The sequence below is a fragment of the Neomonachus schauinslandi genome, chromosome 2, assembly GCF_002201575.2.
Source record: "Neomonachus schauinslandi chromosome 2, ASM220157v2, whole genome shotgun sequence".
In the NCBI taxonomy this organism is placed as follows: Eukaryota; Metazoa; Chordata; class Mammalia; order Carnivora; family Phocidae; genus Neomonachus; species Neomonachus schauinslandi.
Genome location: NC_058404.1, coordinates 95,263,223 through 95,290,990, shown reverse-complemented (window position 1 = coordinate 95,290,990; position 27,768 = coordinate 95,263,223). Strand labels below are relative to the sequence as shown.

General features: G+C 39.1%; 2 protein-coding genes across 2 annotated transcripts in view; one reads left to right on the top strand and one right to left on the bottom strand.

The window, feature by feature from the left end:
* The window catches only part of JADE1 (jade family PHD finger 1), a 60,010-nt gene extending 50,747 nt beyond the window's left edge, over nt 1-9,263 (top strand). Inside the window, exons 10-11 of the mRNA XM_021681503.2 lie at nt 1,725-1,842; nt 5,386-9,263. Of these exons, the coding sequence (XP_021537178.1) occupies nt 1,725-1,842; nt 5,386-6,296 (1,029 nt within the window). The 3' untranslated portion in view covers nt 6,297-9,263. The remainder of the gene's footprint in view (nt 1-1,724; nt 1,843-5,385) is intronic.
* An 8,531-nt stretch (nt 9,264-17,794) lies between these two features.
* Nucleotides 17,795-27,768, bottom strand: part of SCLT1 (sodium channel and clathrin linker 1) — a 191,619-nt gene continuing 181,645 nt past the window's right edge. Inside the window, exons 21-23 of the mRNA XM_021681497.2 lie at nt 24,919-24,997; nt 22,300-22,395; nt 17,795-18,255 (exon numbers count right to left, since the gene is read on the bottom strand). Of these exons, the coding sequence (XP_021537172.2) occupies nt 18,193-18,255; nt 22,300-22,395; nt 24,919-24,997 (238 nt within the window). The 3' untranslated portion in view covers nt 17,795-18,192. The remainder of the gene's footprint in view (nt 18,256-22,299; nt 22,396-24,918; nt 24,998-27,768) is intronic.

The window sequence follows — 27,768 nt, the reverse complement described above, 5'->3', positions numbered from 1 at the left end:
CCCGCCCCCCCGTGGAACAATACTTATCAAAGACAATAGCCTGTGAGCCACTTCATCCCCAAATTGGTCCGGATTTTTATAAAGGACATCTTCTTCCTGGCCCGGAGCTCTGAGGCTGTCAGAACAGGCTCTAGCCAGGGTGAATTACACCAAAATAGTATTTACTCTGAGACAGGGAGAGTGATTTTCTTCTCAATTCTTTAATTCCAAGATTACACACACAAGCGCACACATGTCTATACATCAGGAAGAGCTGTTAGGAGGATCCGAAGTAGTTGGCGAGTTGATGAAGGTCAGCAGAAGCCTGACTGGGTGCTCCTGCGTTAGGCCCGGAAACTCCACCACGATGCAAATGTGTGAGCCAGCCCCCAGCCCGTTCTTGTCTATGCCTCCTGTCCTCTTGCAGACAAGACAGCTGTGAACACAGGGGAGAAGGGCTGGAACGCTTAGGGTTCAGAAAGGACTGGAAACCTTAGGGGAGGTGCTTGCACAGAAGCCAAAAGTGCAGAGTCCTGTGTGGGGGGCTCGTTGCCATCCTTCCTTACGTAAGAGGTCGGGGACCCGTCAGCTTGTATGGTCGAGGTGGCAGGGAAAGGGGTTGCCCGCGCCTCAGGAAACGTTTTGAGGGGAGTGTCGTCATGCCTGGGACGGAGGCCCTGTACTCCCACTGCTGAGCTGTTCCGGGGCTCTGGGTCTTCATCTTGCGGAGAGTTTTAATTGTAGCTCTGGGGTGTTGCATTTGACATTTGTGTTTTCAGGCGTGTGCAATCTAGTCTGGTTTCCCAGTAGGTTTGGGGACTGAGGATTTAAGGGCACTTATTGACTAGTTTGTTTTCGTATCAACTGGTCACAGGTGGCTTTAAAAATGGGGAACAAATTTAGGGGTCGATGAGTTAGTATTGGTTAGTGGGCATATACGTGGGGTCCCCAGTGACTGCAGTCAGATACAAGGTTGAGCTCTTAGCACTTGGGTCTTTTTAGTTACTTACAAATGAATGTGGAAGAGGGCAGTGGCGGTTGAGGGGGGTGATACAGGGAGTTGGACTTGAGATGTTGACAGCACAGCAATGGCAGAGCGAGGAGACTTCCTAGCTTTACATCCTAGAGGAACACATTAGCTACCGGTGAGCTCCACGCATTTCAGATACTGTCCAGTTGACAAAGAAGTTTCCTTGGATTCTTGGTGCCCATTTGGTCCTCTGGTGGGCTCGGTGCAGGGATAATTTTGGGCGGGGGGTGGGGGAGGGGTGCTCCTCTGATGGCCCTTGACACTGTGCTTCCCTAATTCCATCCTCAGGAGCTGCTTGATAAAGTGGCTTCTGAACTGCTCGAAGGCCTTCCATCATAGAATTCATGGGCAGCGGCTACGGAGGGGTGGTAAGCAGAGTCCTTGGGCAAGAGGTGGCATGTCTGGAGTTGGACCCCAGTGGTCTTCTCTGCTGGGATGAGCCTCAGGCTGGGTGTGGTGGAGGAGGCAGGGCTTTCGTTTGAGGTCCCCCTCCCATCTCTCTTCCATGTTGCTGCTGCCTCCATGGAGGGGTGTGTGTGGAATCCTAGTTAGCAGCCCAAAAGTAGTTTAGAGATTGGATAAAATGTTGAAGTACCTCTTGATTTCAGATGTCACTCACGGCCCTAGTAGGACACGATCTCGGGTAAAGAAAAAAAACACCAAAGTACCATTATGATGTGTTGCTTACTTAGCGTCTTTATTCTCTACGTTCTAGGTTCGGAACCTCACTTACATGGTGACCCGCAGGGAAAAGATTAAGCGGTCTGTGTGCAAAGTCCAGGAACAGATATTCAATCTTTACACTAAGCTCTTGGAGCAAGAAAGAGTTTCAGGTATGCATTAAGCTCTTGTAGGTCAAACAATAGTGCAGGGGTTTGTAAGCCTTCACGTTCTGGGAAGGAAAAAAATAATAGTTTCTTTAATTTTCTTTTATGTATGCTACAGGAGAAATCTGAGAAGCACAGACTTTCCTATTCAAAGAAAATCTTTGGGCATCTGAAGCATCACGGTATAGGGAAAAGGGCTTTGAATTTGACCTCAAATAGGGGTTGAATCCTATATCCCCTACTTACAGACCCAACACAAGCAAGCCCAAGTTTTCGGAGCCTCCCCCATTTCCTCCTGTGTAACATGAGGATGATCTCTCAGGCTTCCTACTGGGAGCTCTTGTGAGACTCGAATGAAACAGCAACTTCTCTAGTGTGTTGCAAAGCACTTGATAAATGTAAAGTGTCATGGGGATACCTACAGAGACTTACAGATTATCTAGTCTTTGGATCTACCTCTAACGTGCGGTAAATAAGCTATGTTAAGACCGTGTACTTAAGGCACACATCCATGTTGAGATAACATTCACAGTGGACGTTTTGGTGTAGGTGGAAGTGTGGATATTTTTGAGATTCAGCACCAAGTATTTATTTAGTGCCTTCTCTTTTACATTGCTCTGGGCTAGGCAGAGTGAAAAATGAAACTAAGCTACATACTTCCTCCGTTCTGGAGAGCACATCCGTTACTTGGAGGTGGGGTGCACAGTAGGGCAAGTCCTTGAACCTCTCTGGGACTCTTGATCTGTAAGAGGGGGCTGGGTTCAGAATCCCGACCTCTCTCGGGTCTCTGAGCACCGACATTCTGTGAGTGTGAATCCTGCACAGCAGGCATCGGGAGGCTCTTAGGGAAGAAGATCTGCTGAGTGGAGCGGGCAGGTCTCGGGTCTTCGGGAGCCAGTCTCTGCAGCCCTGCCCTGCCCCGGGCGGCGTGTGCCTTGTGTGGTCACAGAAGGCCTCCTTTTCCTGCTTCTGTGGCTTTTTGTCTCTGTAGATGACTGACACATAGAAACAACAGAGAAGTGGTTATAACCTGTTACATTGGAATCCAAATTCTGGTTTACCTAAAACTAACCAGATGTATGGAACTAGACATCAATTGGTCAGCTGAACAAAGAGAAACAAGCTTTAGGGAGTTTTGAATGATATTCTTGAGGTGTTACATAGTTAATTCTAATGGCATTAACTTACTAATGTTACCTTAGGTATTTTCTTCCTGAGAAGAAATATTTTCCAGATGTATCATTAGCTAGAGTTTACAGTTGTAAAACTTAAATTTTTGTAAGTAGGGTTCAGAAGTGAAAGCAAGCAGTTTGATTCAGATTGTTTCAAGTGAACTTTCATTCGTTATTCCTACTTGAGTGCAAGTAAACGGACCTGTTTCATCCTTTGCCTTTGTGGCCTCTGTCACCAGCCCACGGGCGAGGCCGCCCACAGAGCCGCCAGCCCCAGTGCTGCCGCTGAGCGGGGCCGCCAATGCGCGTTGGGCCATTGGCGGGCTTTCTGTGACTCTTGTGAGGTTGTTCTGTAATGAATGATTACTCCTAAAAATAAGCTGTAAAGAGCATTTTCATCTGATTTCACGTAGGAGTCATTTTTCATGGATATTGCTGGCAGCTTTTTGCATTTCATGGCTGAGGTTTTTACTTGGGTTAAGTGATTGAGATTCTTCACCAGGTTAGGAAGTGTTTTGCGTAACACAGCTGTAATGAAATCCTGCTCTTCCGGAAAAGGTAAACAAACCCTCCCTCCCCTCTGAGATAGGAACCATACTAAGTGTGATGGGTTGAAAGCAACATTAATCTTTCTGCAGGCTGCCACAGGGAGTGAAGTGGAAACCCTTTAGGATGCGCCAACCCTGCCGGCCCCCCCCCTACCGTTTTTCCAGTTTTAGACTTTAAGTTGTGTTCTTACTCACGCCCCAAGTGGATCTCCTGTCTTGTAAGATAGATGGTTCCAGGTGAGGAGGAGATGGCCAGACGTGTCGGTCAGGGTCCGTGGTTTAGACGTGTGTGTGAAGCTGAGAACGGGCAGGGCCGTTCTGCTGGATAAGCTTGTCCTCAGTGGGGACAGTGCTTCCGGGTCATGAGTCTGAGACTTTTCAGAGACATGGACCCCAGGTAGATGGAAATCGGGGTTTAGAAAATGTCAGTCCCTCTTACCTTTGCTTTCCCACAGTAGGTGACTGTGGAAGAGAAATAGAAGTGTGGCGTGAAGGTTGACCGTAAGATTTGATCCTTGAGAAAGCGGGTGTCCCCGGCCCAGCAGACTGTAGAACTCCCTCCCCTGTGGCACCCACTGGCACTTTCGTGTTCGGAGCTGCTCGCTCTGCTCTGTTCACGTGTGGTGTCCGCATCTGTGGAGCAGGGAGGTCTCGTCCAGGCTCCTGCCTGGTAGAGCCTTGTTTTCCTTGTGGTTTATACCTTATGGGAGACAGAACATGAAAACAGCTCTTTATAGATGTCCTGGAGGCTCTTACAGAAATGTGGTCCTTGTGATAACCTCCAGTGTGTTATGAATTCACTCAGTGTTTTTCACACTGAGGGTTATGATTCATTAGTTGGTTGTGAGATGAATTCGGTGGGTCACCACCAGCATTAAAAGCAAATGACGTGTCAGTGCCACATCACATGGGGAAGGCTAATATGGTTCCATGAAATGTGAGCTCTTACTGGGTTACATTGTGAAATTTAGTTATTGTGATTTGCAGCAAAAATGTTTGCAAAACACCATTTTACCTTCTCTTCACGTTGGATGACAGTTCAGTTTAATTCCACAAATAGGCTTTGTATATAATTTTAAAAGATATTTACTATGTGTCAAGAATGATTTTAAACACCTTTCTCATTTCATGTATTTAGTTATTTATCCTCATCATAGCCCCCCAGGGGTATATTTACTTTGGAAAAAGAAACTCTAAAGATTTTCATTTATTTATTTATTTGAGAGACACAGCGCGAATGCAAGAGAGCACGCAAGGGGGAGGGGCAGAGGCAGAGAGAGGGAATCTCGAGCAGACTCGGTGCTGACCGTGGAGCCCGACGCAGGGCTCAATCCCATGACCCAGAGATCACGACCCGAGCTGACAATCAAGAGTCAGATGCCAGCCAGGTGCCCCTGGAGAAGGAAACTTTAAAGCCCCAGTTGCTGCCCTTGAGGTGCTCTCAGTCTTGTCGGGGAGGCAGGTGCCTAACCAGGTGCAGGGGCAGAGGCAGTGCTTTTGACCAGGAGGATTCTGCGTGGATTCCTCTTTGAAAATCAGATCACTTATTTTGTTTGAAGGAAAATGGTTTTCTTGGAAAGAGGTCTCATGAAAACTTTGGTGAGCTTCAGCTATTTTAGAAAATAGAGCATATTAAATTGAGCCTGCAGACTGAATGCAGATTCTCAAGGCAGGTAATATTTTTGTATAAATTTTTTTAGACTGGGTGGTTGTATGTAGTCCTGTTGGGTGGGAATTTTGCATTAACAGGGCCATGCTAAGGACCTAGAATTTTATATTTATGGATCTGCTTCTGTAATTTTTCTCCCTTTGTGGTTGTATGTTCATAGGTGTGCCTTCTTCTTCCTGCTCGTCCTCCTCACTGGAAAACATGCTTTTGTTTAACAGCCCTTCTGTGGGCCCTGATGCTCCCAAGATAGAGGACTTGAAGTGGCATTCTGCGTTCTTCAGGAAGCAAATGGGCACTTCCTTGGTTCACTCGCTGAAAAAGCCCCATAAGCGAGATCCGTTGCAGAACAGCACTGGGAGTAGAGGCAAAACCCTCCTGAAGCAGCCGGACCTGTGTGCGAGAAGGGAGGGGATGGTGGTCCCAGAGAGCTTTTTGAGTTTTGAAAAGACCTTTGCAGAAGCACGTCTCCTATCAGCACAACAGAAAAACGGGGTGGTGATGTCAGACCCTGGGGACAGAAGAGACCATCGTTTTCATTGTGATCTCAGTAAGGGAGACTTAAAGGACCGACCTTGTAAACAGAGTCACAAGCCTCTCAGGTCCACAGACGTGTCCCAGAGGCACCTGGACAACACCAGAGCCGCCGCCTCCCCCGGAGCAGGGCAGTCAGCGCCTGGCCCGAGGAAGGAGCTGGTGCCCAAGTGCAACGGCTCCCTCGTCAAAGTAAACTATAACCAGACTGCAGTCCAAGTGCCTACAACGCCTGCCAGCCCCGTGAAAAACTGGGGAGGATTCCGGATTCCAAAGAAGGGCGAACGGCAGCAGCAGGGAGAGGCCCACGAGGGCGCCTGCCACCAGCACTCAGACTACCCCTATTTGGGCTTAGGCCGAGTTCCAGCCAAGGAAAGGGCAAAAAACCAATTAAAATCTGACAGTGAGAACGACGGGTATGTCCCTGATGTAGAGATGAGTGACTCAGAGAGTGAGGCATCAGAAAAGAAATGTATGCACGCCAGCAGCACCATCAGCCGGAGGACAGACATTATCAGGAGAAGCATCTTGGCCTCTTGATGAAACCGAGATGGCGTGGGAGCGCGGCGGGCTTGTCGTGGAGTTGCCAGACCAGAGCTCTGACGTGGGGGATGGGCAGAACCCATCACTCCTGAGCTACACAAACACATTTACTTGCAAGTCAGATTGAGTTTTTTTTTTTTCCAGAGTCCTTTATAAATCATTGTTGTGAGAAGTGTGTTATCTGCAACTTGTTGAGGAAACACAAGAGTAGATTGTAACCGTCAGACACTAAGACTAGAGGCTGAGTTAAACACTACAATAAGAATGAATGAAATAAGTCTTTAGAGAGGGCAAGGCTTCCGGAAGCCTCCTGAGTTTGTATTGCCCTCTGTATTCTTCCCAAAGCACAAACTCTTGGTTACCTGAATATGCGGAATCAGATGCAGTTCTTGAGAAACACTCACGCACCACTTAATAGCCCATAAAACTTACTTTCTAGGACTGTGGCAGATGTTGAAGTCGTATTTATGCTCGGGCCTACAAGGCTGTTTTCTTGCATTGTAGTCCGAGGCAGCAAGCTCTGAAGCTTCCGTAACTCTAGGGAATTCATGTGTAAATCAGAACAGCACACGGGAAGAGCGCATTTAGAAAAAGGTCAGTACTTGAAGATCTGAAGGGGCAGGGCGGAGCTGCTGCGGCTTGCAAATTTAGGGTCCATGTAGCAAGGTCCCACTTGCCTGAAGCACTGGAGTGAGTGTGTTGTGGGTATGGGACTGGTGGAGAGTGAAGCCGTTAGAAAGTACTGTGAGAAAGGGCAGTTGGTCCCGTTTTTACCAGTCCTCTTGACCTTCCTCCTCCCTAACAACTGCCTTTCGGGCCAGCTTGGGATCTCCCTGGCCTTTGGCAATACCTGGCCATCTGGCTTCCAACAATACTAATGGCTATTCAAGTTCAAGCGATGAACTTCCAGACTCTGGTGACACACTTCCCAGAGCCAACCACTAGTGCATATGTTGGGGAATCTGGGCTTCCAGCATGAACGGATTCCTTAAGAAAAAGGAAAAGCAAAAAAAAAAAAAAAAAAAAAAAAAAAAAAAAAAAAAAAAAAAGGCAAAAAAAAAGCTAATAGGTTATATTTTAAAAACAATAGAAAGGCAATAAGTTGCGATAACCTCTTACCTTTGACCAAGGTTATACGGGAAAGAGACTGAAGTGTAATAGGTTTCCTGGAGTCAAGAGTTCTAAGCTCCAATTCGTAACTTGGACTTTCTAATTGCAAATGGCAATAACTAGTAAGTTATCAGCAATAATGAATTTAGCATTAAATTTGAGTACAAATGTTCTGTTTTTTGCACTCACTGTAGTGCGTATGTATTAAGACAGTGGATAGTGTTAAGGTCCTGTTAATTTTCTTTGGAATTCAATGTAGTTGTGAATCAAACTTAAGAGAAGGAAAGTTTAAATAGCAATGAAATTTAGAATTATGGGCACTTGGAACAAGCCCAACTTCCCCTAAATTATCCTTAGTTTGTTAATACCAGTATTCAGATTCCTGATTCATTTATACATCTGTTTCCATGTGGCAGGGACATTCTGATACTTAACGAGTGATGCTTTGAGTTCTGTAGTTACCTTTCAAGTCTTCCAGGTGATTGTCAACAGCAAAAAAGGCTTATTGAATTCCATCTTGCTATGCAAGTTTTATTGGATGATCAAATAGTAGATCTGATGCATCCCCATTGTATGTATGACATTTTCAAACCAAGTCTTAACTTTTCGAATACATTTTAGTAGCTAATTCAGGGGAGGGGAAAGAATGACCCAGGTTTTTAGATTGACTATTTTTGAGCTATGGGGCTCATTTTGAAAGACTGCTGTCCAGATAAGCTGTTGCTACAGATATTAGGAGTTTCTTAATGAATCCAAGGGTGTACATTCACTCATAGCATAATTTAAAAATCAGATTTTTTGCATATGAGCAAAAACCTTTTTGCTGGATACAGAAGAAGGTGGACACTTTTTACAGTTACCTTTTGATCACAGCAACAGCTCTGGGTGAGAGTAGAATATATAGAGGGGTAATCTTGTCAAGCCATAGAAAGAAAATCTAAATTTTAGTAAGTATATGACCTCTCACCATTTTAAGAGGTACCAGATTCATTTGCACTATTTAGGAATGCTAGTTTTGTGCAAAAATAATGCCTTACCTGTTTTTTCCCCACATTTAGGTTGAAAAGCTTTCAAACGTTCCAAGTTATGCTGAACCAAAAAAACAAAACAAAACAAAACAAAAAATAAAAACCCACACAAAAACAAAACACAAAAATAAAAAGCCCACACTTTTTATTCCTGCTTTGAAATGCAAATGGTATAGAGCACGGTTTCTCTGACAGTGTAATGATAGCTTTGGAAGTTAGTTCACGTCCTGCTGGGACCTCTGTATGAGGCGGCCGTCCGCAGCACCCACCCACCCCACCCACTTGCACTCTCTTCAGGACGAGCCATTCGCTCTGCTTTTTCGTTTCGTTTCTTTGAAGCTTTATCTTTCCTTGTGCATCCTGACCAAGAAATATCTTTGATTATGATCAATGTATTATGTCAAAATGTAGGCTAGTTAAACTTTTGTAAAGTTGCCTGGAATGTCATTTGTTAGGTTATAAACACAAAATCGAAATGAAGGGTTCTATGTGTTGTGTACAAATCTTAATTATTTTGAAATGGACAAACTTGTCATTACATTTGTAACCTTGTACAGAGGATTTTTCACTATGTGCCTAGCTTGGTGTCCATTCAGCTAAAATTGAAAAAAAAAAAGGTGCATGAAGAGTTAAAAAAATCAGAAATTAAACAAAGTATATGTAGAGATGACTATTTTATATTACATGGCCCAATCCTGTATTTATTTCTACCCCCTTTTTGAAAGTATTTATAAAACTAGTTGAGGACAGCTGTATTTTTTTGTTGAACTATTTAGTAGAATTTGTGCCTTTTGGTCTGTATGTGAATAAATGCTGTACATTTTGCAATACATTTTTAAGTGTCTTTTGAAATCTGATTTTGCCAAGTATTTGAAGATGTAGATGACATAGCGGTCCTGAGTAGGTGTGTATGTATGTCGACTGTCTCATGGTTTAGGAAGGAGAACTGTAGGGACAGAACAAGATTGTGGAAGAGCACAGATTCACTGGGCTGCTGTCTGGCTCCACTCTGATGGTGAGGCACTGGAAAATGATAATGGTTCAGTTTTCGGTCTTCCCCATCTGGAGTTCTTTCCAGAATACAATTTTTGATCTGAAAGTAACCTGTTGTTGAGTCTAAGCAACTTAAACTGCAGTTTATCAGCCATGTGACCTTTGCCAAGTCACTCACCCAGCATAAGCCTCCATCTTCCCTTCTGTAAAAAAGGATTACATCCCACCGCCTTTACGGGGGTTATTGTGATATTTCAAGCAAGTTCATAAACATCTAAAGCATGCAGTAGGCATTTAGTAAATGACAGACTATGAGTAGGAACAAGGCCTTGATTTCTCCAACATGTTGACCAGTGAGCCTTCTGAGGCAAGAAATGTTATTCCTGAATGACAGGAAGACTTTAAGATCCTTCAGAAATAATTTTTCAAAGGGTACTTTCATTAAATGCTGTGTTTGATAACAGAATTCTGCAACACTAGGACAAAGAAGAGATCTCTGTGTTTCACAAAGGAGGTAGGTCCAAGATTACAACAATAAGCATTGGCAGAACCGGGCCTAGACTCTAGTTCTAATTTCTGGTTTTGTTTTCCTGGCCTGAAACAGTCTTTATTTAACCACTACAGGCAGAAATTAGCATAGAATGAAACACACCTTCCTTTAAGGTGGGAACAGCAAAGCTGCTATGGGTTTACAGTCTACATTCTCTTGTAGATTATGAGCCACAACAGGGTGGTGTTACTGTCCCTAATTTATAATTTTTGTAAAATCTTTGGCCAGTTTTTTTTTTTTAAACATGAATTGTTCATACATTTGGCTAAAAGCTTGTTTATTTCTCCTTGTTCCTCCTTAGTGACTACTTACTTCCATGTTGCTTGCTCTGAGTAAGACCCCAGAGAGAAATAACTGTGGTTCTTCCTGCAAGGTCTTAAGTTGAATAACCACAATAGTTCCCCGGGGAAGTTAAGTCCCCAGGAGCCCAAGGAAGGGCCTATCATTGGCAGTTCTGCAATATGTCATGGGAAATGTGGCACCAGGGACTCGTGTTCATGTTTTTACCCAGATCACTTAGAAAACAGATTTTACCTTTGAAACATTAGCCATCTGCAGCAAACTTTGCAATTAACTTCAAGGTTGAAATCTTCAATATGATTTCCCTTTAATGCTCAGAACTGCATTAGATGATGTGTTCTAGTCTGGGGTAGAAGAGAAGATTGCCTGGTCATTGAAAAGTATCAACTTGCTTGACTTCAGCTACTGTCTGCTGCATAGTTTGAGGTCTGTGCCATCCAGCTCTTCCTGAGTTCTCATGGGCTGCTTACTGGGCATTTCCTCCTGGTTGTACGCAGGCGCTGGAGACTGTGGAGCTCGTCCTCTTCCCTGTCCTGCCTTAGAGAATGTCATCCACGCCTGAAACCTGGGAGTCCTCTGTGAGTCTGTCCTTTAACTCCCACAGCCACATGGTGAGCCAGGTCTCTGTATCACACTTCAGTTTTTTTCACTATTCTCAATCCCACTACCACCTGCCGTGTAGTTCAAGCCTCATCATTTCTTGCCTGGATTATGGCAGCAGCCTTTTTCCCTGTTTCCTTGACTCAAGTCTTGCTGAAATTTATACCTCCCTCTCCCCGCCCCCAGCAGCTACAGCCTTGACAATGCAATCTCTGTAGTGAAAACCTGCAATAAAAACGGATTCTGTCATTCCGCTTAGCCTTCGGGGGACCCTTCAGACTTCTGAAGATAATTACAAGGGTTTATCAAATGGCAGACACTGGTCTGTATTTTATGCATTAATATTTGTTTAATTTGCTTAACCCTCACAATGTGAGGTGGGCACCACTATCTAATTCGCAGATGAGGAAACTGAGGCATAGAAATGGAGTCATTTGCTCAAGGTCAGTTGGTGGCAGAGCTGGGAGTTAATCTCAGCCAGGCTGCAACTGAATTCCCTGGGCTCTACTGCCTCTCAGAATATAAAAATAGTTCACATCAAATAGTTCGTGTGTCCTTGAGTATACTGAGGATTATACATGTGAACTTTAATGAATTTCTATAAAGTAAAGCTAATAATGTTGGCTTAAAACATTATGTTCATGTACCAGTTGAATGACTGGACATAACCTAATGGATAATAAGCAACATGATCGGCTTGTGGTCAGTCCCTGCCTTCTAGGGGGAATGGAATTGGTTTCATTTCATATACATTTATGTAACACACACACATATTTACAGATAAAATATATGCATATAGGATCCAGGAAAATAACACTGCCATCAGAAACTTAATTCTCCTGATGCCCTAACACGGTTTGGAGAGTTAAAGAGAATTATTTAAAATTACATAGTTTCTTGATGATGAATCCAGAATTAAGACTAATGTCTTCAGACTTTAGACTGATGCTATGCAAAACCTTCAATATTTTTGTGATATAAAGTACAATAAGTCTGGTTAATTTTTAGAAATAAGTCGTCACTTCTCAGTCTTTTGGCTAAGATCAAGTGTAGAAATGAATAGATCAAGCAATGCCAAATTAAATAGCAAAGATAAAAGAAAAACGTGTCATTCCTAATGTATCACTAGTGTATTCCTGATATTCTCACTACTGCTTGGCTTACATATGGCTGTTTGAAATAGTGCATTTATAATTACGGGTTAATTATGGTTATTTTACCCACTAATCTGGCTGATGGTTCTAATTTCAGGATTATTACCAGTGTGATACAATTTCTTTATGAAGCAAATCTTTTTCTCTGGTGTTTCCCTCCCCCATGTAGCAGCCTCAAAGGGCGCTTTCCTTCTTCTCTCGCTAATTATGGCTCTGCTCCAGCTTTCCTGTTTGAATTGTTTGAGCTTCTCTTTTTCAGATTAAATCCCTGTGATCATATCTTTGCCTCAACTAGTCCCAAGTACTTAACTCAAAGTGAGTAAATATACTTCTCAAACATCATGCTTTAAAATACTATGCTTGTTTTGACATAAGAAATTATACAGTATTTTATCAACTACTTTATAATTGCTAAACTTTTTATGACTTTTGGATACATATGACACTTTTTTGGTGAAATTGTTACCACTCATTCAAGAAATCTGGAAATCTTCAAAAGAGATTGCATTACATAGAAAACTTAGGAAAAGCATCTTCCTACCTAGTGGGATTTGGTTATTTTTTCAAACCTTGAAAAGAAACTGGCCATAACCTAAAAAGTCAAGTAACTTTAGTGGAAAACAGAGATCTAAGCAAAGGAAGTTAGAATAACCTCTTTTGAAGGTTTTCAGATTTCTTTAGGGGGTGGTAACAATTTCACCCAAAAAAAGTATATTTACCAAAAAATCGTAACTATGTTAAATTGTGTTTAACAATTGTAAAGTGGTTGATATCCTATTGTATGATTTCCTGTGTTAAAACAAGCATGGTATTCAACATGATGTTTGAAAGGCATTTTTTTACTTTGAGTACTTAGGACTAGTTGAGGCAAGTTGCTTAACTTTTATAATACCTTATATCTTTGGAAAGGGAAGAATAAAACCTAACCAGCAGGTCTGCTGAATTGTAAGAGGTAATAAATGCAAAATGCCAGCACCTATCTTACATATGACAGGTGCTCAATAAAGAGACAGTAGTCAGACAGATCAGCATGATCACTGTAGATCCAGGAAAAGATTCCCCAATGCATTCTTTTGGTTACTTGTAGAAACATGATTATAACTTTTCCCATTCTCTTTTATCTCCTATAGTTTATATGAAAGGAGATGCTAGTCTCATATTTTTAATTTTCACAAATCTTAGTGCTAACAGATTTTCTATGCATCACATTTTGCTCTGATTTTTTTTAATTCTTTGAAAATAGGATGAAAATATTGAATGAAAATTTCCATGATGCTATATTAAAAGCTTCAAGGGTTTTAAATAAACATAAAAAAACCCTCAGTGATTACTAGGCTGCTACATGGATCTACTAAAAAGAAATCTATCTGGGGGCACCAAGGTGGCTCAGTCGGTTGAGTGGCTGACTCTTGATTTTGGCTCAGGTCATAGTCTCAGCCCCGAGTGGGGCTCTGCGCTCAGCATGGAGTCTGCTTCTCTCCCTCTCTCTCAAATAAATAAATAAATCCTAAAAAAAGAAATCTGACTACGTTTTCTTCTTGGACAGGATCACTAGATTAGATCTGAAAAGTATGACAGTTGTGGCATAAAGGAACTTGTGCTGAACAGAATGCTGGGTCTTCCTTGATGCTTTTGTGATGGTGAAGCAGCAGTAAATGGGCCAGATTAAAAACGGGCTGAAATGACCAGGACCCATGGGTCCTGATTAATTATCCATTATGGTAGCTGGTGGTTGGTGTGTTCTAAGAGACCAACTGTACTCACATCTGCAAGGTCTCATCTTTCTCATGCTTATCATGAAAATATGGGTGGTATGTTTACCAGATTGATAGATGGCATCGCTATAAATAAAAAGTTGTCAATGGTACAAGAAACATAGCACTAAAACAAAATAAAGCAGACACGGTCCCTATGCTTATAAGTAAAAAAACTGGATGACAGAATTGGAGCTAAAAGGACCTCAGCAGCACCCTGTAATGACATAATAAAATTTAAAAGGGATGGATGACCAGTCTGGCTTCTGGGGCAAAGATATGGCTTAGCAACAAAACCTCTGGAAAAGACTTTAAGATTTGAGTCAACAATATGCTCAATATCTCCAACAGTGAAATTCAAATTCCAAAAAAGTGAACATGATTTTAAGCTACATTAATGGAAGTGCACACTCTAGAATTGTAATTTTCGTTTTTCTCATTCCAAATACTAATGAGAAATTATGTGTACATTTCCATGAATCACTAACTATAGTAAACTCCCAAAGCATGCTTCCCTAAGAGACTATGTCAGACTGTTCTTGGGGTTGGGAAAAGGGGAAGAGTATGTAGTTTGAACCATACCCTTGCCCTGGGGATTCTAATACATCGTCTTCCCCACTCAGGTAGCTACCACTTACTCTCTCCCCACCTCTCTGTCATGATCTAGAACAAGGGAATAGTTTTTTTCATCCTGAATATAATTTTTGGTTTGGGGCATAAGACTGATGCATCGTAAGCATACCTGGTGTAAAGCAGGTGCTCATAAGTATTTATTGGATGAATGAAGCAGGATATATGAAGATTGGAGGACTTTCAGAGGCCAGTGCCTGGTTGGCAAAAGGACTCAAAACCAAGTCCTCTGAGGAAATGTAGATGTCTACTAAGTGCAGGGAGAACGTGATGATTATTTTCAAAAGGCCAAAGACCTGCCACATGTAAGATGGCTTAGACTCTGTTGCACAAGGTAGAACTAAGGCAGAAAGACACATCTCAGTTTGATGTAAGGAAGAACTTTCTAATGGTCAAAATTGTTGTAAAGTGGACTGGGCCAGCTCCAGGAGAGTACCCCCATCCCCTCCACCCCAGTGAATTTCAACAGCGGTGCCCAATAACAGCAGTAATTTGTTTTCTAAAAATAGTGAACTTTAAGAATGTGTATTTAGAAAGAAATAAACTAGAGAAGATTCAAAGTTCCATAATGTTATTCTCATATGCTTACATTCCAGTCTACTTTTTGAGTGGCAGAAACAAGAGTGGTGTTAGAGCTAGTACATGGGAGTGTCTACAGGAAAGTGGGGCACATGAGCATGTTTTGTGCTGAACTCTTGGGCTACAAGACCACTTCCTTAGCGTAGATTGTTTCCTTGGTAGCTGGGTGAGCGCCAGTGTTGAAAAAAATTAAAGATGCTTTCCCACCCATCCTATGATTTTTGTTATTTAAGTAGATACATATTTAGTTTCTATATAAATACTAAGATAAGACAGTTAACACTGCCCCAGAGGCACACATTTGAACAAGTCTGAAGGGCTGGTAAGGGACAGATTTCATACATAACACTGGGGTACTGCTGTGGCTGTCTCCTCTCTGTGCACATATCCCTTTTATATATACATTTTTAAATAAACTAAAAAAAACCTAATTATTTTTGATTAAAATGTTTGTAAAAAAGCCCATTACAGATTTGCTATTTTGGAAAAATTGATAAAATACATTATGGTTAAAGAACAGAATTTATACCAAAATGTTTGAAGTATTTTTTCATTCTTCCTTGATTTGTCTGAGAGTTGGCTTGGCAGACTGTGCAGCTATGAAATATTCATATTTGCTGAATAAACGAATGACTGAATTGTTGCTAATGTTCTCCCATATTTGGGGTAGTTACAGTGATCACACCAGAGGAGAAATTAGAAGATTGTTGGCTGCCCCAATTTGCATATTTGTATACAAAGGGAAGAAGAGGTAATCATATCTCTTTTCTTCTTCAGGGAGACACAAATAAAGAAACATGAATAAATAAAATGAACTGGCTGTGTTGTCTTCAATTTCAGATTTACATCATTTCTTTTCTTTTTCCTATTCATTTCCCCTGTCTCCTAAAATACAGTTCACAGAAAAATGATGCTCTACTCTTTGTAAATGAAGGCAAGACTGACCAATATAAGAAAAGTCCAAAACTCCACTACATTTTTACATTGGAAATCATTAGCTAACAAACTTCTCTGAAAGAAAAATAACATGTATGTTCAGTTCTGTTGGTAAACACAGCTTAAGTCTGTTCAAATTCAGCAGAGGTAAGAAAGGCCTATCATCTGCCTGTCAGTAGCCTATCCTTTACTTGGAGACTGTCTAAGTATTCAAGGAGATCCAACTGGAGAGAGGGTTATCAATAGTCAAATGTAAAGAGTAGGTGCCTATGGCCAAAGTTCAGAGAAAGTGCTTATGCTGAAAGATTTACCTTGAAGAAATGAGTCTGGGAAGTTAGATTTTCTTCTTGAAAAAGGACAATAATCATACTTTCCATTTGTCTATGACGTTAGTTTCTGAAGTGCTTCCTCCTCCAGTCTCATTTTTTTTTTGGTACGATATAATTCTAACATCTTCTCTAATTAAAAGTTTTTAAAAATAAATTTTATATTCTATAAACATGAATATGAACATAACTCTTATTACATGGAAATTAGTCTGTGAATGACATGGGAAGAAATTTACATTAGAGAATCAATCAAATGAAAAATTCTTAGGAAACGAAAGTAAGCTAAGTGCCTAATTATCATTTAAATATCATATTTGTATTATTTCATCTCATCACGGCATTTGACACTAGGACCCATTTGTCCCCTCCTACACATAAGATCAGAATCCCTGCCTCCTTTAGTTTTTGTCATCTTGGATTCTCTTGGCTACAGCCTTCTCACTGCTCCTGTTCAGTCTTCTTCAAAGATTCCTCTCCCTGAACTCATACAACAAAATGAAGACATTTTCTAAGGTCCTGTCCTTAAAAATTCTTTTTCAGTTTCTGAATAAAACAGTTATTCAATACCCTCTGTGTGCCAGAAACTATGTTGAGTTGCTAAGAATACAAGGAAGGAGAGCAGACATGGGTCTTGTTCTCAAGGAGTCTGCAGACTGATGACATTGAAGAAAAAATGCAGAAAGAGTTAATTAAAAAATTCTCCCAAGTGCTATGAATCAAAAATCCAGCACACTGTTACGAGAAATACAAGGGGACCTAACCTAGTCTGGAGGCTGGAAGGCTCTCTGAGGCAGGGATGTCTGAGCAGTGGTGATCTGAAGAACGTGCAGATGGCAAGAGAGGCACGGAGATCCTGCGGGGAGGAAGGGTGATGTACTGACGGAAGCAGAAGGCCACCATCAGAGCTGCAGCACAAGAAATGAGGGGAAGAGGTAGTCAGCCACATCACATGAAGCCTCCAGGCAAGCTCCTATACTCCATGGCTTCAATTCTCAGTCCCGTGCCAAAGACTCCCTTCCTATCCTGGTTTGCTAGCACCAGTCCTAAGCTTCTGACAGCTGCTTGAATATTTGCACATGAATGTTTTCATGTCACTTCAAACTCAATTCATTATCTTTTATCTGGACTACTGCAATAGTTTCCTAACTTGTTAACCAGATGCGCATTTATCTGCACTCATCAGCAGAAAGCAGGTGTCCCAAGTTCAAACTAGGAGCAGAGAGGAGCTAACTACATGGATCTGTGAAAATCAACTAGACTGCAATAGTTCAATGCCCATGCATTCTCAGACTTGAAGATTCCACTTGATTAGTACTGCTTTGAGTAACAGAGCAAAAACAAAAAACAAAACCTCCCATATTCTTAAATATCAATATATGATAAATACTGGAAATCATGTAAATTAAAAACGAATCACTACAATTATACATTAAAATACATGACAGCATCATTTTAGAAAGTGCATAATTTATTACATTTATGAGTTTATAATAAAATGGATGCTTGGGAACTTAAGAAAATGAGTTAGGAGTAACAATTAGATGTAAAATTCTCAAATCATGGAACCTGAAATATTAAAATTCTAACATTATCTTAAAAATCTCTTTCCCATGATTAGTATAGTTTGAAAAATTATTATGCTCTTCCAAGGGAAGGAAGGGGGAATTGAAAAACAGACACGTTGATGAAGGCAATGAATTCTTCTCAGCTGGCTTTTTTCTCCACTGAAGCTCAATATAGGGTATATTTTCTTTACTTACAGGAAGCTGCCACTGTTCTGTTTTCCAATAACCCTCAAAACAGAATGGAAAATGCCTATGCAAAATGACACAAGCCTTAACCATTCTCTGCAGGTTTTTACCATTTCAATACACTTCTAGTCCAACAGCTTTCCCAATTCTAAAGTTCTGTGAGTGAACTATGAATATTTTTAAATATTTTCCAGATTCATCATGGAGGCTGCTTTTCTTCTCTGCACTGTAATCACACTGAGCTGCAATTAAAATAGACAATCAGTAAATAGTTACTTTTTCTATGGAAAATCTTACACTAATACAAAGTATAATGCATCACAACTTACAATTATTGAAAATAATCTTACTGGAGAGGGTCCTGTAAGAGGTCATTTTTGGTGTTCATGTCTGTTTTACTCTTGAGACTTTAAAATACCTGTATTACACTAGAGATATGCATGTCAAATACGACATTCCATAGCTCAGAGTGATATACAGTACTTAGAATCCCAAAACATATTTCACAGATGGATGAAAAACATCTAGATAAAAAGTTAACTAGAAAAGTGAGTAAAATACAAATTAAGTGTGAGCCAGCACAACACAAGACTGGTAATAAGATGATGATAGATCATAGTAAGAAAGCTCTAATAGGTAAACAGTCTTCAAATATCAATTGGAGTTGATATTATATATACAAACCTAACAGTACAATAGAGTATACATCATAAAGAAGCCTTCTCACCACTGTCCTTCATTCCTAGCCCTCTTTCCAGATACAATCATTATTTCCATTTTCTAAGTATATTTCTAGAAATAAATTCTAAATGAGAATAGATGCATGTATTTCCTCACCTCTTTTTATTTAAAAAATGATAAAGTACTCTACACACTTTTCATCTTGGTTTTTTCCTTCTAAATGATCTACTTTACAAATGTCTCCATGTGAGACCTACTTTGTTCCCCTTAACAGCAGCAAACTTTCCTTGTATGGATACTCCATAATTTAACTGGTTTTCTATGGATGGGCATTTAGGTGGCTTTTAATCTTTTAAAATTATAGGCAATGCTGCAATTAGTATTTTGACACGCTTCCCTGCACAGACTTGCCCAGGTCCAAGTACACCACCTGCAGAATAAATTTAGAACGACTGGGTCAAAGGTGATGTACATCAAAATTTTTTGAGAGATACTGCCAAATTGGGCTCCAAAGAGATTGCACCAACACACATTTACATCAGTGATGTGTGGAAGTGCCAGCATAATGTATCATCAAACTTCATGTTCTGACATGATTGTGAAATGGTGAAAAATGATATGCGATTACGGTTTAAGCTTGTATTTGTCTTATGGATGAGGATGAGCCCATCTTTTCAAATATTTAAAAGCCATCTGTCTTTCCTTTTCTGTAAGTTTTATTCTTTGTCTATTGTACTGTTGCACTTTTTTTGTTGATTTAGCCATTCTTTTTTTTTTTTTTTAGATTTTATTTATTTATTTCACAGAGAGGGACACAGCGAGAGAGGGAACACAAGCAGGGGGAGTGGGAGAGGGAGAAGCAGGCTTCCCGCAGAGCAGGGAGCCCGATGTGGGACTCGATCCCAGGACCCTGGGATCATGACCCGAGCCGAAGGCAGTCGCTTAACCAACTGAGCCACCCAGGCGCCCTAGCCATTCTTTACATATATGTTAAGGATATTACTTTTGTCACAGTATTGCAGATATTTTTTCTCAGTTTATCATTGATTTTATGACTTTAAAATGCAGATATCTGAAATTTTACATGTTCACATTTATTAATTTCTTTCCATAGTTCCTAGGTTTTGTGTTCTTGCATAGAAAGGCTTCACCACACTGATTTTAGTGTTAAAAGAACGCAGTATGGCTTTTAGTAGTTTAGACTAATACACTTAGAACATACAACCATAGTCCAAAGATGGATGAAGAATGTACAGAGAAAGCTGATCAGAATAGCACATTCAGAGCATGGAAGACTTGGTACAATGCAGGGCTTGTGTATGATGCTGGGCTGCATGTTAGAGGAAATAATAATCTTCTAACTCCAATCCTTTGTTTCATTAAGTATCAGGCCCTTACTAGGATAGTCTTTCTAATAACAGTTTCTAGTTTTTAGAGGAAGATGGGAAAATAGGAAGAATTCAGAGAAAGCAAAGACAAAGATTTTTAAAAACTGAATATATGTCTAATACAAAAAGTTTATAACTTGGACTCATTTAAAAGAGAAAAAATATTAACTCCACTCCAGGGAATAATTCCTTTTTGTGGATAGGGACAATGCTGAATGACTACTTTTCATCTTCAATGAAAACAGGATGGAAGGAGAAAAGCTTAAGGAAAAAACTCCAAAGTGGTTACTGACACAGCATTAAAAAAAAAAAGCGCACAAAGAGAAGGGTGAAATCTTTGTCATTAGAGAGTTTAAGTAACAGGAGAAAAACATCTGTGTTGGGCTGCTTGGGTTTAATTCTGTCAGGAGGAAGACTAAACGAGATGCCAACTGGATTATCTAATTAAGGTTCTATAACTGTACTCTTTTTACTATAGAACTGAAGGTTGTTGATTTTACGTAGGCATTTTCTTTACCATATTCCTTAAAAAAGGTAAACTTGAAGTTCTTAGGACTGTGATGTAGAGATTTAACTTCTTATATAACTAAGTATTTACTAAGCACTTGATTATACTAAATGTTTATATGTGTTAATTCCTTTGATTTTTCAGTAACTCTGTAAGGGAGGTGTTATTATTCTACATCAAATATGAAGACACTGAGGCTTAGAAAAGTTGAAATTGCCCCAAATCACATGGCTACTTAATGGCACCAGGCTATGTGCCTGACACCAAAACACACACTCTTAAGATACTTCCCAGTACACCTTGGCTCCTGTTAACTTATAATCTAAATGAATGAATGCTTTCTTGAATGATAAACTACTTAATCTATTAATTTATAATTTAATAAGAAATTAAATTTATTTGATAAAGCTATAATTACTTTCAAGAGGGGAGGGGAACAGAAGGGCAAATTACCAGATTTTCTTTAAGTGCCATGCATTGTTCATATCAGAAGTAGATTTCAAAAAAATCTATAAATATCACATACATAAACTGAAATCAGTGAGTATTTAGAGCTGCTGTAGTATGTATGAAATACTCTTATATCTATGCATAATATTAATTTTGATTGAAACAGTACATTTATAACCAAACATATTTAATAAGGTAGTAACATGGTTTCTTTGCCTGCCTATCTAGATCTATCCATCTAAACTGCTTCCAGCCTATCTTTATAATCGCCAGACGATCTCACATTGTTCCTAATAGGAGGGAGGAGGAACTATTGCTCCCACTTTAAGTAAATGGCCCATTTTCTTTATATGAAGTGTGTATGAGTAATTACCCCTTAGTATTTTATTGATGTTCTGCATTTTCTACTCTATTTCCCATTGGACAACTTTTATACAGTATTTTAGATTTATATGGTTATATACAAATGTGCATTAAATGAACTTAACCTATAAGTCATTTTTTCCATTTAAAAAACTACAATAAAAACAAAGTGCAATTAGAAATATTACATTCAAAGCAATGTTTTCTACTTCCAAATCTGTCAGTGATCATGCCTAGACAGAATAAAATTTTAGAGCAGTGCTGTCCAAAAGAACTTTTTGTGATCATAGAGTTCTATTTATGCTGTCCAATATGAGGATCATAATTACATATGGCTACTGAGCATTTGAAAGCCAGCCAGTGCGGGGCACCTGGGTGGCTCCCATTCGGTTAGGCATCTGACTCTTGGTTTTGGCTCAGGTCATGATCTCTGGGTCGTAGGATCGAGCCCTGCATTGGGCTCTGCACTCAGCATGGAGTCTGCTTGAGATTCTCTCCTTCTCCCTCTGCTCCTTCCCTCACTTGCACGTGTACTCTCTCTCTCTCAAATAAATAAATCTTAAAAAAAAAAAAGAAACCCAGCCAGTGTAATGAGGATTTCAAATTTTAATTTACTTAATTTTAATAATTAATTTAAATTTAAACTGCTGCTTATGGCTAGTGGCTATCATATTGGACAGCACAGTTCTAGATTTAGGTGTCAATTTAGGAGACTCGTGTTTATTTCTGTTTTTAAAGTTTACTTTTTCAACCTCAAATATTAAAGAGACTACTTATAAATAGTTTAATCAAGTAAAAATAAAACTACTAGTTCTCTGGGAACTTTTGAGGAACTTTTCTTATCTTTTGATCTACTCAGACTATTTACTCTCAGGGATAATGAGGAAGCTCCCTACCTGCTGGGAAGCTGAAGCCGCTCTCTGTTCTGCCTGACTTAGACGCCTTTGAAGTCTGTTGGCTTTTTCTTGATGCTCTAGAATTAGTTTCTCATTCTGTTATGGGGAAATACAAACAAACAAGTTAGAAATCCATATGTGACACAGAAAGGTTTTGTGGAATAATCAATGAAAAATTTGAATATCACTTTACTTCTTATAAAACGCAAAGATAATATAGCTCCAAATTTATATTTTTTCAAATTATGAATTTCAAAGTTCAAAATTGGTTTCACACTTTGACTACATTATTTTTTCCCCTCCACATGTTACCAAAGAAAGTGAATTAAATCTAAAATCAAAGTGAATCAGAAGACCAAGATTTTCAATATATATATTTTAAAATATTTGATATTAACCTTGAGATGCTAGATCACTGCTTCAGAATCACCTGGAATATGAAAACACAACCAGAGCTTCAGTAGGATGGGATGAATTTTGAGAATTGGCACTCCTACTGAGTTCTTAGGTGGTGTTGATGTTGTTTGCTAGTGATTCAGAACTACCATGCGAAAGCAAGCTTCTAGAGAAATTGTGACGTTGCCACTATTAAAGTGCAAAGAACAGAAAATATTCATTCTAGAAGTCTTGATTTTTAAAAAGACAGACTTGTCTTAAACGATTTATATGTTAAAGATGTTACTTAAAAGGGGGAAGAACTCTGTTTCTACATGCTCCCCAATACATTTGTATACTCTAGAGGATATTAGGATCATCAACAAATATGGCATTGGTATGGATTGAATTATGTCCCTAAAAAAGGATGTTGAAGTCTTAAACCCCAGTACTTATGAATGTGATCTTATTTGGAAATAGGGTCTTTGCTGATAATTAAGGGAAGATGAGGTTTTAGGGTGGATCCTAGTCCAATACGCCTAGTACCTTCATAAAGAGGGGAAATTTGGACACAGAGACTGACATGGACAAAGGGAAGACCACATGAATACACATGGAAAATACCATCTACAAACCAAGGAACGCATGAGGCCACCAGAAACTAGGAGAGAGGCATAGAATAGGTTCTCCTCAGAGGGGACCAATCTTGCTGACTTGATTTGGACTTCTGGCCTCCAGAATTGTGAGACAGTAAATTTCTGTTGTTTAAATCACCAAGTTCATAATACTTTGTTAGAGTAGCCTTAGGAAACTATATGGACATTATGAATATAAATCTGTCACAACATACTGTCATGCAGACAAGTTCAAAGAAACTACCAATTATAAAATGTATTTGTCCTTTCCATACTTACTAGACTGAAAAAAAAAGTTTCTGTACAACTAGAATTATTATGTGGTTTTCTGGCACTTGTCTGAATTGAGAGAGTAACATCAGTCTAATCAGGAATAGTAAGAAAAACAGACTTTCTATGAAGAACTAGATAGTTCCCAGCCTAACATATAAGTGATAATGGTGAATGTCATGCCTAGTAATATAAAATACTGAAATAACAATATACTGCTAAAATGAGATTATATTTTTTATTGTGCCCAAAAGCAAAATTAAATTTTATGAAGAGAACTACACTGGCTGTTTCAATTTACCAAGATATTTAGATATGTAGTCTTAAATTTAAAAGGTGCATCATTAACACTAGAGAAAACCTGGGGGTAAAAATCACATCATCTATAATAATCACTTTCATAGGTACCATCAGATTACATACAATATGCATTTTTCTGTGCTACCACCATAATGGTTAAGAAACAGTCCAGGTTAGGTAAATCATAATATACGCAACTGTTCTTTTTCAACTGATCATTTTGGTTGCCTTTGATCTTCTAATATTATTAACATTATTGTGTTGAATATCTGCCTTTAAATTTTTTCATATTTTAAATTATTTCCTTAAGTACAGATTCCTGGAAGTTTTGAAAACGACAAGTATTTTAATGGCTATTGTTTGTATTCTAAATGGCTCATATCAATTTATAATGCTTTGAAACTTAAGAGTAATTTCGTTATGGCTTCTATAGATGGCCACAAAAATATAGCCGACCATATAGTGTATTAATGAAATTCCAACAAACACATTCGAAGTTAGAACATCAAACGAAGAACTAGAGTTCTAGAAAGTTCTAATCATAATCTAGACATTGTTAACTTTTTTTAAAGATTCAAAGAGAAAAATGATGAGCTCTTGCTGCATTTAGTTCTAAAGCATTAATCTGAAGAAGTACTTTAATATATTCCAGTAGGCAAAGGTAATTTCTACATTTCTTATGTGTTGAATTAAAACAAAATAAGAGGAAAGGGCTAAAAAATATAATCTTAGACATGCTTAGAAATGAAGGGGATCTTAACACATTTTCTGCAACACGGCACAAGTTATACTGGGGAAACTGAAATAGGAGCTCTACCTTTTGTCATTTACATATGATCAATCACTGACTTTCAAAGTTTTTATTCACATTATAAAATGTGGACTTTTAGGGTTATGGATGCTTTCTCTACAAGGAGTACTCACCTCTGTATGGTCATTTCCAAGTAGAGAATTAATTTGGAGTTGGCTCAGATAAAATCAGAAAAAATGTGTATCAAGCTGCAGCAGAAAGTACTTCCCGGGAGAGTCATTATCTTACCTCAACTACCTTTTCATTTGCCATTTCCAGCTGAGAAAGCAGCTCTTGGGTATGAAGTTTCTGTCGACTCAGCTCACTCCTATTAATCAAGAGACAGTCCCCCCACCCAAGCCATTAATATCATTGTTCAAAAATCTAACAAAATAGAATCTTTTTTAGTGAGATATATGTTCTGTTCATGTTTTAAACAAAAATACCTTATGTGTAAAACAAAGTCTCTTTTCAATAGACCATATTTTAAAGGACTCATTTCTTTTTTTTTTTTATTCTTACGTTAATCCCCATACATTACATCATTAGTTTTAGATGTAGTGTTCCATGATTCATTGTGCATAACACCCAGTGCTCCATGCAGAATGTACCCTCCTCAATACCCATCACCAGGCTAACCCATCCACCCAACCCCCTCCCCTCTAGCACCCTCAGTTTGTTTTTCAGAGTCCATCGTCTCTCATGGTTCGTCTACCCCTCCGATTTCCCCCCTTCATTCTCCCCCTCCTGCTACCTTCTTTTTTTTTTTTTTCTTAACATATATTGCATTATTTGTTTCAGAGGTACAGATCTGAGATTCAACAGTCTTGCACAATTCACAGTGCTTACCAGAGCACATACCCTCCCCAGTGTCTATCACCCAGTCACCCCATCCCTCTCACCCCACCCCCCACTCCAGCAACCTTCAGTTTGTTTCCTGCGATTAAGAATTAGGACTCATTTATTTCTTTATAAAATGCACATGTATTCTGGAGATTAGCTGTATACTGTGAATACACTGGACACTACTGAACTGTACACTTAAAAATGATTAAGATCATAAATCTCATGTGTATTTTATCACAACTATAAAAATGTTAAATTTTATATATATTTTACCACACCAAAAACCCCCCAAACACACACACACATATATTCTAAAAGTACTTAAGTGTTTTCAGTATTATTATCTTGAGGAATTATTTGGCATTAAAATGATCCTATATTCGTATTAAACAGATAAAGTATTTGTTATTATAAAATCTCATAAGCTATTGTGATTCTTAGCTATAGTATGCATTTTTAAGATTCATATAGAGTGCTTCTTAGAGGAACTCAATTTTTGGAAATTTAAGGTAATATTAATCACTCCAACATCATTTCAGTGTAGTATATTCAGAATTGGTATTTATGTTTTGGTTGTATATGAGCTATATTTTATACATTCATATCCTTTATGCTTTAATAGCTGGATTTATCTTATGCATAGAGCTGGCTGTCTTCTTTTTCCTCTTCCTCTTTTTTTTTTTCCCCTAACATATAAGCGCATCTTGCTTTTGGCCAAAGATAATTTCAAGAGTCTCAGGTTAGATGCAGAAACAATATAGTCTTTTTTTTCCTTAAAGATTTTATTTGTCAGAGAGCGAGACAGAGAGCACAAGCAGGGGGAGTGGCAGGCAGAGGGAGAAGCAGCCTCCCTGCAGAGCAAGGAGCCTGATGTGGGACTAGATCCCAGGACCCTGGGATCATGACCTGAGCCGAAGGCAGATGCTTAATTGACTGAGCCACCCAGGCGTCCCAGAAACAATATAGTCTTAAATATAATTTTTAAAAAGATCAAATTTCTGAATATTAAAATACCCAGTTAATTCAGGATTGGTTTTTTATCCTTTGATCTTCTGCTTCTTAAATAAATCAACAGATTAACACTTCTAAAATAACTTCAGCTTTGAATTTTTTCCAAATGAGCTGCACAGCCTAAAAACTTGGTAAGCCCCTTAAGTGACCTATATGTGTACGAATAATTGTTAAAATCAGCAAGCAATTTTTATAAATATATAGGAGAGAATAAAAAATGTCATCCACAAAATCAATTCCACAAATATTTACTGAACACAATGTGCCAAGTACAAGGTATATGGTGGTAAACACATAATTATTGCCATAACAGAACGAAGAGGGAAATGGCTTCATCCATACAGGGCACAGTTTATGAGGACACTGAGTATCTATCATTGATTCTGTGACAGACAAACCCAAATGTTTTACCTTCGCTTTCTTCTGGTGGTAATAATAACATAGAATAAATTACTGTGCTTACTTTCAAGTACCTTGTGTAGCTTAAAATTACTGCTGCACCTCAACATTAACGTAACAAAGCGAAGAAAGGCAAAATGACTGAAGTGGCCAGTCTTCTAGGCCAAATGTAATTAAAGGTAAAGTTATGCACATTAGTGCTACTGAGAAACAACCTTTGAATACTACTGAGATTAAGATGATACAATGATCCCATTTATAAAGTTAGCCAACATTCAGTTTATATAAGACCTTCTCAGAAAACACTTACTGCATAATTTGATACCTAAACTATTCACTTACCGATGACATTTTACATGAAAGTAATAATTTCTGACAAGTACTATTTGACACTAATAATTTTCCACAAAATTTAAGACCACAAAGATGCAAATGATTAATTTTCAGTTCTTTTTAATCTGTGTAAATATGTTGTTGTGTATTAAGCTCTGTAACCCCCACTGGATGGTGAGCAAGTTTGTTATCCTTAGGATCTGGTACTCAATAGACCTTGGCAAGTAATAGCGAAGATGATGATGATGGTGATAATAACAGCAAACACTTTCATGGTGCTTACTATGTGCAGGCACTTCTGGGTGTTTTATTTAAATTATTTAGTTTTCAAGATAACCCTATGAGATCCCCAGTTTTACATATGAGAAAATTTAAAAACAGAAAAATTTAAAAATAAAGGTAGGTCATGTAGCTAGTCCAGTTATAGAGTCAGAATTCAAAAACTGGGCCCTTTTGTTTCAAGCTCTATGCTCTTAACCGCTCCCCTACATTGCAACATGGCAGGTAATT